Consider the following 15,000-nt stretch of genomic DNA (forward strand, 5'->3'; position numbering starts at 1 on the left):
CTTAAAAAAATTTGGCCGCAATTCAATTTCTTTTTTTCCTTTTTCTTTTTTTTGTAAACAGTCCGACGCAGTTTATTTTGGCAGCCCGTCTAAATTGCTCAAATCACCTTAAAACCTTTTCTGTCGAGCAATCTAATTTTATTGTTTGGACTTAAATTTTTGTAGCACATTTTGGTCTTCGGTCTTTGACCTAACTACTAAATTCGTATTCCAAATTCCGCCCACCTTCAACTTACGCCCCGCCCCCCCCGGCCCGGAATAATTCTGTCGAAATAATTCTCTTTTTTTTTAAATATCATTAAATAGTCCGATCCACTCTTCTTTCTTTTATTTATTTTTGGACTGTCCTTCTAAAATGCTCCAAATTATATAAATATTCGGCCCGAGCAGTCAATTCAATTATTTTTGGCTTGTAAACTTTTTCTTTCTAATTTTAATCCTACTAATTTCTTTTACTAATTGCTATTTTCAAAATTCTGTCCATTTTCAACCCCCATCCCAATAAAGTTCTTAAATCTGTGACAGTATGCCTTTAATTCATGAGCGTTTTAAAAAAAATATCAAAAATGCATTTTGTGATAGCAAAAAACAGGATGACCAGAAACACTTCGGATGTACAGAACTGGATAATCTAAAGAGTAAAATCTTAGTAAAGTACGATTTAAATTATCAAAAACGACTCTTATTGTGACAAATATGCATACTGCTAGGAACAGACTACCGACTACCAGCAGAGAGTTGTCCAACTTTCTGCTGTAACGACATCTTGGACTGTCTGAGCGCTCTTATGATTCGATCATGTGGGTGTGGATGTGGCTGTGTGGGTGGGGGTGGTGGTGGGTGTGGGGGTGGGGGTGGGGTTGTGGTGGTGGGGTGGTGAAGGGGGTGGGTGCGGATGTGGGTGTGGGTGTAGTTAATTGTTGGCATGCTTCCATCAGAGCACTGTTCAAGCACGCCTGTCGTGGGCACAACATCTGACTTCGCCAGAGAGTTCTGTCCATGGTAGGGACTCGATCGTAGTGGTATAACCCATTGGTTGTTAATCTGAGCGCACCCGTCGGTGGGATATATTGGGAAATGACAACGCACCCATCGATCGAGTGGACTAACTTTCTGCTGACAGTTGACAGTCTAAGCGTAGCATTAGAAAGAAATAAAGGAATGTTTTATCTAACGACGCACTCAGCACATTTTATTTACGGTTATATGGCGTCAGACATATGGTTAAGGACCACACACACAGATATTGAGAGAGGAAACCCGCTGTCGCCACTTCATGGGCTACTCTTTTCGATTAGCAGCAAGGGGTATTTTATATGCACCATCCCCCACAGACAAGATAGTATATACCACGGCCTTTGATATACCAGTCGTGGTGCACTAGCTGGAACGAGAAATAGCCCAATGGGCCCACTGACGGGGATCGATTCCAAACCGACTGCGTATCGAGCTAGCGCTTTACCATTGGGCTATGCCTCGCCCCGAGGGTAGTATTAGTGTCTAAAAACTAGGGGTCTGTCACTTTAAAATGCACTGAGATATAACAAATATTCCTTTCCTTTCGGCCCCTCCACCCCGCTTCGTGTTAATCCTCTCGTGGCCAGCTCTAAGCGCATTGTTGTTGGTTGGTACACTGAATAACACATACTCAACCAAAACGTCACGCTCTCTCGTTTTTGGTCTCAGTCAGGCATGACAAGAAGCGCGTATAATCTACCAGATCGGACGGTGTTGTGTATCAGAATATGTAATACTCGTATATGTCACACACAGTGTTCTAACTCTTTCATCTGGGATTCGGTTTCCACGTGTTTTGTTTCTGCACGTTAATGATACATCATTACCACTTCATGGATGTCCTGAAGGGATTTTTCGCCAATTGTGAGTAAGCCACAGATCGGTGGGGGGTTTTGTGTGTGGTATGAGGACTTTGTTATTGCTAGTAGCTAACTGTTCCGATTGCTTTAATTTGTATAGGTTAATTGTACTAAAATATAGAAGAGTTTTTGCACATTAATTTATAAAGTGGGTAGGGTGGTAACATCAAAATCAACAACAACAAAACCTAAATGTGTGTTGTAATGTGTACATTTATTTATTTATTTATTTATTTATTTTTGAGAGAGAGAGAGAGAGAGAGAGAGAGAGAGAGAGAGAGAGAGAGAGAGAGAGAGAGAGAGAGAGAGAGACAGACAGACAGACAGACAGACAGACAGACATACAGAGAGAGAGGAATGAAGTGAGAGATAGCGAGTGAGAGAGGAAGAGATAGCGAGTGAGAGAGGGAGAGATAGCGAGCGAGCGAGTGAGCAACAGAGTGTGTGGGGGGGGGGGGGGGGAGGTAGAGATAATAATAGACACAGCGAAAGAGACCAATGCTGAAACTATGTTTCAACTGTTCAAATTTATTTTAATTATAGTTTATTCAACCATCAATACGAACCAATTGAAAATTAACTGTATTTGAAGCGTTGATTGTTTGCTATTTCAGACGAAATACTTAATTTCATTCAAGGTGTCAAACTCATATATTCCATTCTCTACTAGAATCGTTTGTCGGTTGTACGTAAAGTAAGATTTATCGATTGTGTATTTTTAATAAAAGAGGACAGGAAGGTAATCCGACATATCATCAACTTGTCTGCGACAGCTGTAGGAATAAACATATGGATGAATATTTAAAGTGACACACCCTAGGTTTTAAACACTACGACGTATTGTTCACTATTAAGGTTGTTATTAATAATTTAAATTAGAAGTACTTACATTTTATTATTTAGAATAATCAATTTCGTACACCTGAAGTGGTTCTGGTCACCCAGGTTTTTGTAATATCCTAAAATGCATTCTTCATACTTCTAAAACACGCACTTTCGTCTGAGAAGTAATGGTTATCGAGAAAAGCTCTAGTTATTTTTAGACGGTATTTCCGAGATTATACATCACAGATTTAAGTATGTCTCTGTGATATCCTTATTCAGATGTGTTCCAGGTTTGTATATTAAAGGGACAGAACCTAGTTTTTAAACACTAAAGCATAATTTTCACCTAGACTCTAGTTTCAACCCGTAAACACGGACACAAAGTTTGGTTAATTTACAAACCTGTAACAAATTTGGATACAACAGTGAAACAAGAGTCAGTGACGTTGAAATACCCTTAAAAATAGAATAAAACGCGACCCTATAGCAGTCACTTCTCAGACGCACATGCGTTTTTAAAAATATGAAGAAAAAGAAGAATTTTGAGGTATTAGGAACACCAGCATAACCAGAAACAGTTCGGCTGTACGGAAATGGATACAGTAAACAATAAAATGTGAGTAATGTTTGATTTCAGTGATCATAAACGGCTCTAATAGTGAAAAATATGCCTTAGTGTTTAAAAAACTAGGGTATGTCCCTTTAACTAGTAGTAAGCATTCGCGGGATGAAACTAGGGTACGTCCCTTTAACTAGTAGTAAGCATTCGCGGCTTGAAACTAGGGTGTGTCCCTTTAACTAGTAGTAAGCATTCGCGGGTTGAAACTAGGGTACGTCCCTTTAACTAGTAGTAAGCATTCGCGGGTTGAAACTAGGGTACGTCCCTTTAACTAGTAGTAAGCATTCGCGGGTTGAAACTAGGGTACGTCCCTTTAACTAGTAGTAAGCATTCGCGGGTTGAAACTAGGGTACGTCCCTTTAACTAGTAGTAAGCATTCGCGGGTTGAAACTAGGGTATGTCCCTTTAACTAGTAGTAACCATTCGCGGGATGAAACTAGGGTATGTCCCTTTAACTAGTAGTAAGTATTCGCGGGTTGAAACTAGGGTATGTCCCTTTAACTAGTAGTAAGCATTCGCGGGTTGAAACTAGGGTATGTCCCTTTAACTAGTAGTAAGCATTCGCGGGTTGAAACTAGGGTACGTCCCTTTAACTAGTAGTAAGGATTCGCGGGTTGAAACTAGGGTATGTCCCTTTAACTAGTAGTAAGCATTCGCGGGTTGAAACTAGGGTACGTCCCTTTAACTAGTAGTAAGCATTCGCGGGTTGAAACTAGGGTATGTCCCTTTAACTAGTAGTAAGCATTCGCGGGTTGAAACTAGGGTATGTCCCTTTAACTAGTAGTAAGCATTCGCGGGATGAAACTAGGGTACGTCCCTTTAACTAGTAGTAAGCATTCGCGGCTTGAAACTAGGGTGTGTCCCTTTAACTAGTAGTAAGCATTCGCGGGTTGAAACTAGGGTACGTCCCTTTAACTAGTAGTAAGCATTCGCGGGTTGAAACTAGGGTACGTCCCTTTAACTAGTAGTAAGCATTCGCGGGTTGAAACTAGGGTACGTCCCTTAACTAGTAGTAAGCATTCGCGGGTTGAAACTAGGGTACGTCCCTTTAACTAGTAGTAAGCATTCGCGGGTTGAAACTAGGGTATGTCCCTTTAACTAGTAGTAACCATTCGCGGGATGAAACTAGGGTATGTCCCTTTAACTAGTAGTAAGTATTCGCGGGTTGAAACTAGGGTATGTCCCTTTAACTAGTAGTAAGCATTCGCGGGTTGAAACTAGGGTATGTCCCTTTAACTAGTAGTAAGCATTCGCGGGTTGAAACTAGGGTATGTCCCTTTAACTAGTAGTAAGCATTCGCGGGTTGAAACTAGGGTATGTCCCTTTAACTAGTAGTAAGCATTCGCGGGTTGAAACTAGGGTATGTCCCTTTAACTAGTAGTAAGCATTCGCGGGTTGAAACTAGGGTATGTCCCTTTAACTAGTAGTAAGCATTCGCGGGTTGAAACTAGGGTATGTCCCTTTAACTAGTAGTAAGGATTCGCGGGTTGAAACTAGGGTACGTCCCTTTAACTAGTAGTAAGGATTCGCGGGTTGAAACTAGGGTACGTCCCTTTAACTAGTAGTAAGGATTCGCGGGTTGAAACTAGGGTATGTCCCTTTAACTAGTAGTAAGCATTCGCGGGTTGAAACTAGGGTACGTCCCTTTAACTAGTAGTAAGCATTCGCGGGTTGAAACTAGGGTACGTCCCTTTAACTAGTAGTAAGCATTCGCGGGTTGAAACTAGGGTACGTCCCTTTAACTAGTAGTAAGGATTCGCGGGTTGAAACTAGGGTATGTCCCTTTAACTAGTAGTAAGCATTCGCGGGTTGAAACTAGGGTACGTCCCTTTAGCTAGTAGTAAGCATTCGCGGGTTCAAACTAGGGTACGTCCCTTTAACTAGTAGTAAGCATTCGCGGGTTCAAACTAGGGTACGTCCCTTTAACTAGTAGTAAGCATTCGCGGGTTCAAACTAGGGTACGTCCCTTTAACTAGTAGTAAGCATTCGCGGGTTCAAACTAGGGTACGTCCCTTTAACTAGTAGTAAGCATTCGCGGGTTCAAACTAGGGTATGTCCCTTTAACTAGTAGTAAGCATTCGCGGGTTGAAACTAGGGTACGTCCCTTTAACTAGTAGTAAGCATTCGCGGGTTGAAACTAGGGTACGTCCCTTTAACTAGTAGTAAGCATTCGCGGGTTGAAACTAGGGTACGTCCCTTTAACTAGTAGTAAGCATTCGCGGGTTGAAACTAGGGTACGTCCCTTTAACTAGTAGTAAGCATTCGCGGGTTGAAACTAGGGTACGTCCCTTTAACTAGTAGTAAGGATTCGCGGGTTGAAACTAGGGTACGTCCCTTTAACTAGTAGTAAGGATTCGCGGGTTGAAACTAGGGTATGTCCCTTTAACTAGTAGTAAGCATTCGCGGGTTGAAACTAGGGTCTGCACCTTTAAAGAATAACATCTATACAAAGCGCCAAAAGAAACGTCAGTATTTACAAATACCGGCCTCGGTGGCCCAGTGGTTAAGCCATCGAACTACAGGCTGGTAGGTACAGAGTTCGCAGCCCGGTACCGGCTCCAACCCAGAGCGAGTTCTTAAGGGCTCAGTGGGTAGGTGTAAGGCCATTACATCATCTTCTCTCTCACTAACCACTAGCCAACTAACAACTAACCCTCTGTCCTAGGCAGCCGGTGGGAGCCGGTACCGGAATGCGAACCATGTACCTACCAGCCTTATGGCCGATGGCTTAACCACGACACCACAGAGGCCCGGTTCTAGCTTTTGATCACCCCCCACACACTCACACACACACACACACGCACACACACACACACACACACACACACACACCCCTCCCCTTCTCCATGGCTGGTATATCAAATGCCGTAGTGTGTGCCGTCCTGACTGTCGGAAAGTGCATCACTTGTCAGGATTATGAAATGTTTGACGTTAAATAACCCATGAGTGGGCGTGATGTATCCTAGTGGTAAAGCGCTGGCCTGATACGAAATCAATTTAGGATCGATCCGCGTCGATGGCCCTATTGTGTTATTTCTGTTCTCGTATACGACTAGTATACCAAAGGCTGTGGTATGTACTGCCATATATGTGTGTGAAAACTATGTAAATAGTATTAACACTATTGCTATTGTCATGATGATGATGATGATCATCATCATCTTCATCGCCATTATCTTCTTCATCGTAATTTATATTGTTATTATTATTATCATCATCATCATCATTGTTGTTATTAGTATTATCATTATCATCATCATCATCATCATTGTTATTATTATTATTATAATAATAATAATTATTATTAATATTATTATTATTAACATCATTATTATTATTATTATTATTATTATTATTATTATATTACATAATTCGTCATCCACACCCACAACCATATACGATCGTTTCTAATAACTTGTAACGAACCTGTAACCTGTGGCATTATATTTCCGTTATACATATATAACAGCTGTAAGTTAATGATGCAACAGAAATAATAGCCATTGTTAGAGGTGTAAGCTGCCAGTGAATGACACCTAAATGCGTGAGCACCTGCATCAATAGGGGCGTGACTGGAAATATTGATAGTCTACCGGAATGCCCCGACGCATCAATGAGTTTGCGAGGGAGAAAGGCAGGGACGGATCCTAAAGCAAGTATTGATTGGGGGGTACCGGCCTCGGTGGTGTCATGTTTAAGCCGTCGGACATTATGGTATAACAAAACACTCGATGAGTATATAAGCCGACACTTTTAAAAAGCATTTGCAGTCGCATGGGTCGTGGTGAAACCATCGGACATTAGGCTGGTAGGTACAGGGTTCGCAGCCCGGTACCGGCTCCCCATGCAGAGCGAGTTTTAACAACTCAATGTGTAGGTGTATGACCACTACACCCTCTTCTCTCTCAACCACCAACAACTAGCAACTGACAACTAACCCATTGTCCTGGACAGGCAACTCATATAGCTGATATGTGGGCCCAGGATATCGTGCTTGAACCTTAATTAGATATAAGCACAGAAATAAGGTAAAGGAAGAAAGAAATGACGATTGGTTTTGAAAACGTTAAACATCTTTTGATAATTACCCTTCCTCTCATTCACATCATGTTTTAACGTGATAAACATTCCGCCTAATTCGCGGCTGGTTTGGGATCGATCCCCATCGGTGGACCCATTGAGCTATTTCTCGTTCCAACCAGTAACCCACGACTGGGATACCAAAGGCCGTGATATGTGCTGTGATGTATGTGGGATGGTAGATATAAAACATCCCTTGCTACTAATGGAAACAATGTAGCTGTTTTTTTCTCTTAGACTAAATGTCAAAATTACCAAATGTGTACATCCAATATCCGATGTGCTCTAGTGGTGTTTATTAAACAACACAAACTCTTTCAAGGAGTGGTTCTAGAGCTCTTTTAAGGGGTGGTTCTAGACGTGATGGCTGGTCTCGACTTGCTGGTCAGGTCAGGTCACAGGTTTTTTTACGTTTTATTCAGAGCTAGCTGATGTAGCGCACGCCTGTCATGAATGATGTAACATTTGTTAAAGCTTTAATTAAAAAAAGACTTGACTGTGTATGTAACAGTGCTCCCATTGTAGGCATAGACTGACAACAAAACAATTACTTCTGTGCTGTAATAGCACATGGTCGACAGGTCCTATTGTTTTTCTTTCATAACATTTCACACACTAAGGAGGAGTCTTAACCTCTTAACGTCTAAGCTCTTAGATTTGTGGCTGTGTTCACCTGTGTGTGGCAAACTGGTGTCTAGCCACCTACCAGTTTACATCCAATAGCCGATGATTAATAAATCAATATGTTCTAGTGGTGTTGTTAAAGAAAACAAACAAGCAAACCATTTTTTTCTAAGGTCGTCACTAGACGTGTTGGCAGGTATCGACATGCAGAATGATATAGCACACTTATTAAAAGCTTTAAGATGACTGTGTACCTGTTCTGTTCTGTATGTAGCAGTGTTCCCATTGCATTGTAGAGACTGAAAAATCAATTACTTTTGTGCTTCTGAGATCTTAGAGGGTGTTTTGAGATCCCTAAGAGTCTCGTAGATCTGTGGCTCCTGTCACTATTGTATGGTCAGTTTGTGTGTCTAGTCTCCTACCAGTTCCGCGCCTTACTTATTTGACGTCTGATTACAACCATTAAACGAGGCAGCAGCCGACTACTAACACACTTGCATCTAAAGCACTCAGCCAAGAAGTGCACTTCGTGTCTTTAGATGGTGGTTATGGACCTTTGAGAAGATTTACTACGTGAGTTATATAATAATAATTTTATAAAGTGATTACATACAACCTGGAGGGAATGGTATGACAAAGGCATAATATATATTTTCAAAGAGAAGTGGAAACTATTGTGTCAAAAGTCAGGTCAGGTCATAGGGCTTTACATGCACATTCAGAACACGCTGTTGTAGCGCACGCCTGTCCTGGGCGCAAAAGCCGGCCTCGGCCAGCTCCTCCGTCCAGGACAGGAAAGGTGATTGTAGCGCACGCCTGTCCTGGACAGGAAAGGTGATTGTGTCAATTGCATGGTATTATATTTGTACCGTTGTTTTCTTCTTGTAAATAGTATTTATATTGTATTTTAATATTTTTGTTATCGTCGTCATCATCGTCAACAACATGAGCATCATTAACATCATCATCAAATTCAACAGGAGCTGCATCATCTTTATTGATAATAAAATTTATCATCATCACCATCAGTATTATTATTATTAGTAGTAGTAGTAGTAGTAGTATTATCATCACCGGCATTATGGGTTTTTTGCTGTTATTATTATTATTATTTATTTATTATTGTTATTATTATTATTATTATTATTATTATTATTAAATACATTAGTTTTTACAATCGTCATCGTTATCATCATCGTAGCAAAAGTCATCAATAAGTTCTATATGTTATGCTATTTTTATTTCAAATTATTTGCCTTAATTCTGATAGGTATTCGTTGTATTAAATTACTAATTTATTGCATATTAAGTCTTGTGGTGTTGTGGTCTTAAACCTAACCGATGAGTCGTTAAAATTCGATCTGGGTAAAAGCCGGTACCGGGCTGCGAACCCAGTACCTACCAGCCTTATGTCCGATGGCTTAACCACGACAACACCGAGGCCGCTGTTTGTTGTTAGTGGTTGGTGAGAAAGAAGAGGGTGTAGCGGTCTTACACCTACCCAATGAGTAGTTAAACCTCGATCTTTGTGAGAGCCGGTACCGGGCTGCGAACCCTGTACCTACCAGCCTTATATCCGATGGCTTTCACCACGACACCACCAAAACCGGTATGTTGTCTTCGTAAACTCATGCGACTGCAAATGGGGTTTTTTAAGTGTCAGCGTATAAACCTTGTTACAGTATCCTTTGTCTTAATTGTTTTAATATTAAGATTTTTAGTAATTACAGAATGTGTGGAACTATCTGAAGTGACAGCAAAGTGACACCGCTAACGTTAATTCTTAATTTGATCTTAACACATGGAGCTAGTGAACCAAGACTGTTTTATTGTTCTTGCTATGCCATCACCAAGCAGCATGGCTAATATGTGTTATATAAATGTATGAATTGATCATTTAACTACCTTTCCTGTGCCCAAGACAGGCGTGCGCTACAACAGCTTGTTTTGAATGTGCACGTTAAACACTCTGACCTGACCTGATCTGATTTAACTACCGGCCTCGGTTATTTCGTGGTTAAGCTATCAGGCATAAGGCTGGTAGGTACAGGGTTCGCAGCCCGGTACCGGCTCTTACCGTACCCAGAGAGAGATTTAACGACTCAGTGGGGAGGTGTAAGACCACTACACCCTCTTCTCTCTTACTAACCACTAAACCACTATCCTGGACAGACAACACAGATAGCAGAGGTGTGTGTGCCCAGGACAGCCTGCTTGAACCTCAATTGGATATAGGTGCAAACATAAGTTCAAATGTATGACTGAAAAACACATATTGTATGTAATATTAGGATAACCTATAGGAATGGACGCTACTTAAAATATACCTTTGTTTTGTTTATTTAACGACACAACTAGTGCATATTGGTGTATTAATATTCGGCAATTGGATGTCAAAGATATGGCAGATCTGACATAGTCTTACAGTGAAAATCCGATGCAGTTTTCCATTGGAAGCAAGGGATATTCTATATGCACCATTCCTCAGACAGGATAACACATACCTAGACCTTTGATATAACAGTCGTAATGTACAGGCTGGAACAAGAAATAGCTCAATGGGCGCACCAACGGGGATCGACCCCAAACCGACCGCGCATCAGTTGTAACAGATTAACCGGTGAGTAGACATTATTACATATGTGTTTGTTGTTCTGAAGTCAAGGGAGACTTAGATTCGTTGAGCCTAAGCTATTATTATATTCCAATATGTAAACTGTCTGTGTAATACCCCATCCATGTTGGAGTTGAACTAATAACATCCGATAACCAACTACGGACTTTTACGGGCTGTTGAATACCAGTATTGTTAATAAAGCTGTCACAGAGCTGTCATTTACTGATCTGCTTGTCTGATAGCACTAATGTAGATATCGCAGTAACCATTTTCATACTGAATACATTGTCAGTATTTAGGTTTCGTTGTATGTTGTTTGTTCGTCCATTCATCCATACATTTATCCCATCCCATTCCGTTTATTCTTCATCCATCAATCTATCCATTTGTCCATCCATTTTCCATCTATTCATCTATCCATCCATCCATCCATCCATTCATTCATTCATTCATTCATTCATTCATTCATTCATTCATTCACTTATACATCCATCGATTTATATCTCCGTCCATTTTTAAACTATAGCTATTTCTCGTTCCAGCCACTGCACCATGACAGGTATATTTCAAAGGCCGTGGAATGTGCTATCCTGTTGTGGAATGGTGCATATAAATGATCCATTCCTGCTAATTGAAAAGAGTAGCCCATGAAGTGGCGACAGCGGGTTTCCTCTCTTAATATCTCTATGGACCTTAACCATATGTCCGACGCCATATAACCTTAAATAACATGTATTGAGTGCGTCGTTAAATAAACAACTATTTCCCGTTCCAGCCAGTGCACCACGACTGGTATACCAAAGGCCGTGGTATGTACTACCCTGTCTGCGGAATGTTGCATATAAAAGAACCCTGGCTGCTAACTGAAAAGAGTAGCTCATGAAGTGGCGACAGCGGGTTTCCTCTCTCAGTATCTGTGTGGTCCTTAACCATATGTCCGACGCCATATAACAGTAAATAAAATGTGTTCAGTGCGTCATTAAATAAACCATTTCTTTCCTTTTAAACTATAGATAAGATGTCAAGATAGACATATCTTAGACTCCATATAGTCATGAATTAATATATGACGAGGTGTTGCTGTAGAATTAAAAAATGTTTTAACGACACCACTAGAGCACATTGATTTATTAATCATTGGCTATTGGATGTCAAACATTTGGTAATTCTGACATCAGAGGAAGCTCGCTACGTTTTTTCCAATGCAGCAAGGTATCTTTTATATGCACTTTCCCACAGACAGGAGAGCACATACCAAGATATGTTGTGGTGCACTGGTTGGAACGAGAAAAACCCAATCAGTCGAATGTATCCACCGACGTGGTTCGATCCTGCGACGCAAGCACCTCAGCCGAGCTCTTAACCGACTGAGCTAAATCTCGCTCCGTTTTTGCTATTGAAGTGTGTTAAGCCATCGCAACCCGGCACCGGCTCCCACCCAGAGCGAGTTTTAACCACTCATAGGGTAGGTGTAAGACCTCTAAACACTCTCTCTCTCTCTCTCTCTCGCTCTCTCTCTCTCTCTCTCTCTCTCTCTCTCTCTCTCTCTCTCTCTCTCTCTCTCTCACTCTCTCTCTCACTCTCTCACTAACGACTAACCAATTAACAACTAACCCACAGTCAGCCCAGATAGCTGTGGTGTATGTCCAGGACAGAGTGCTGAAACCTGAATTGGATATAAGCACGAAACTAATTTAGAAGAAAAAAAAAGAATCAACATCTACACATTAACAGACTGAGATGTGCATACTAACATTTTAAATGCATGTCAGTTAAGATAATCAGTATAAGTTGAAATGAACATCGAAGTATTCCTTTCCGTTTAGTCCCCAGTGGTAAAATGCACGCCTGAGGCGATGTCGGTCTACGATCGATCCCCATCGGTGGACCCATTGGGGTCTATTTTTCGTTCAAGCCCGTGTACCATACAGGGTACATCAAAGGCCGTGGTATGTGTTATCCGGTCTATGGAATCGTCCATATAAAATATCCATACCACTTATGGAAAACAATATATAGCGGGTTTCTTCTCTCAGACTATATGTAAGAATTACCAATTGTTTGACATCCAGTAGCCAATGATGAATGAATGGATCAATGTGCTCTAGTTGTGTCGTTAAACAAAACAAACTTTAACCTTTTCCTCTCGCTATTTTTACTTTTGCCCTCTTTATTATTATTTTTGTTTGTTTCTTTCTTTCAGTCTTTATATTTCTAGTTGCACCCTCTAGTTTCAGGATGATACATCGTATGTACAGTCGTATGTACAGTCCCACTATGTCGTACATACAAAAAGCAAGCACACTAAAGATTCATTGTTGTGTATGGTGCAACAGCGTTTCTCATCTTACAAATGCAGAAATAGTCTTGCTACAGATAGGTCAGGTCAGGTCAGATGGTTTAACGTGCACATTCAGAGAAAGCTGTTGTAGCGCACGCCTGTCCTGAGCACAGGCGCCGGCCTTGGACGGTTCCTCCGTCCAGAACAGGAAAAGTGGGGGTGTGGAAGGAAGGACCACCTGCACTAGAAGGTGCAAGGGAGCTAAGTAGCAGGTGGGGTAGGTCTATGGGTGCTATGGGTTTTTGAATTTGGAAGGAGCGGTCGGAATGTAGCCAAAGAGAATGGGTGCGCATTTTGAATGAAGGAAATTTGGCGCATTTTTGAACGGTCGATCGAACGATACAGTCAGGAACCACGGTGCGGAGGTGTTAAACAAAGTATGTTCTTCTTTTCCTCTTCCATTGTCTATATTAAGTATCAAAATAGCAATGTGTTCGTAATGCACCAAGGTCTAGTTAAAATATTACTTTGCTCTCTTTCCTCTTTTTCTGATTAAACCAATTATCGAAATAGTCATGTTAGACACCAAATAAGGACAGTTTAATAGACATCTAGTTGTCGTTAAATAATTATACATTTCCTATCTGAATTGTTTTCCTAATTCTCTCCCGAAACGGATACGGGTACGGGAAAAAATATATTAACGTGTCGCCATCCTCAAAAGGTTCAGCTCCCCCCCCCCCCCCCCCCCCCCCCCCCACACACATACCCCACCCACCTACCCCCCTCCAACTATGTCCAACCTCTGAATAACCAGTGACCGAGTCCACGGATGATTACTCTCCACAAACAACAAATCCAACCGACCGGCCTCGGTGGCGTCGTGGTTAGGTCATAGGTCTACAGGCTGGTAGGTACTGGGTTCGGATACCAGTCGAGGCATGGGATTTTTAATCCAGATACCGACTCCAAACCCTGAGCGAGTGCTCCGCCAAGCTCAGTGAGTAGATGTAAACCACTTGCACCGACCAATGATCCATAACTGGTTCAACAAAGGCCATGGTTTGTGCTACCCTGCCTGTGGGAAGCGCAAATAAAAGATCCCTTGCTGCCTGTCGTAAAAGAGTAGCCTATGTGGCGACAGCGGGTTTCCTCTAAAAACAGTGCAAGAATGACCATATGTTTAACGTCCAATAGCCGATGATAAGATAAAAAAAAAATCAATGTGCTCTAGTGGCGTCGTTAAGTAAAACCAACTTTACTTTTCTTTTTACAAATCCAGCATAAAAGCTGCTGACGTGGATATAAGCAACTAAGTCTCTTAAAGGGACATTCCCGAGTTTGCTGCATTGTAAAATGTTTTCGACTAATAAAATATTTCTACGATTAAACTTACATATTAAATATATTTTCTTGTTTAGAATATCAGTGTCTGTATATTCAATGTGTTTCTGGTCGTCTTAATATTTGTAAGAAGTCCAAACTGGATTTTGTCTTCAAATAATTTCGTACGTACGAAAAAACTATATTTTAGGAAATAAAAGGAAATTTAACCTAGTACAAATATTAGAACGATCAGAAACACGTTTAATATACAGCCACTAATATTTTATGCAGAAAAATATATTTGATATGTAATTACAATCGTTAAAACATCTCTGTTAGTCGATAACATTTTACACATTGCAGCAAACGCAGGAATGTCTCTTTAATTACACCACAGCACCAAGCCGCTTAACAAATGAAAACGTCCTTACATACATAACCTCATGTCGCCACTCGTTCTAATGCCCAGTAACTGTTGTTCAGCCTCTATGGTTCTATAACATCACGTGACCTCGACAACACTAGAGCACCTGTTACACCACTGCCTCCGCCGTATCGATTGGTGGTAACCAATGTGTATTGTTAGAGCAAATATAGGAAGTTAGCCAACAACTCGGTCGATATCTCATATATTATAGTCAACAAAATTAACTAAGTTAAAGTTCGTTTTGTTTAACGACAATACTTGAACAGAATTATTTATTTTAATCATCGCCTATTGGATGTCAAAGATTTGTTCCTTATTGACACG

General features: G+C 40.9%; 1 protein-coding gene across 4 annotated transcripts in view; it reads left to right on the top strand.

Moving 5' to 3' along the window:
- Positions 1-1,759: 1,759 nt before the first annotated feature.
- LOC121373258 (sarcoplasmic calcium-binding proteins I, III, and IV-like) overlaps positions 1,760-15,000 on the top strand; it is a 33,824-nt gene continuing 20,583 nt past the window's right edge. For 2 of the 4 annotated variants that reach the window (XM_041499769.1, XM_041499771.1), the window contains exon 1: positions 8,501-8,598. Coding sequence is in view for 2 of the 4 variants with exons in the window: in XM_041499772.1 (XP_041355706.1) it covers positions 1,830-1,881 (52 nt within the window). In the remaining 2 variants the exon portion in view is untranslated. Of the gene's footprint in view, positions 1,882-8,500; positions 8,599-15,000 lie in introns of those variants that run through there. The other 2 variants (XM_041499772.1, XM_041499767.1) reach the window with 2 other exon arrangements.

This window comes from Gigantopelta aegis, chromosome 5 (assembly GCF_016097555.1).
Source record: "Gigantopelta aegis isolate Gae_Host chromosome 5, Gae_host_genome, whole genome shotgun sequence".
In the NCBI taxonomy this organism is placed as follows: domain Eukaryota; kingdom Metazoa; phylum Mollusca; class Gastropoda; order Neomphalida; family Peltospiridae; genus Gigantopelta; species Gigantopelta aegis.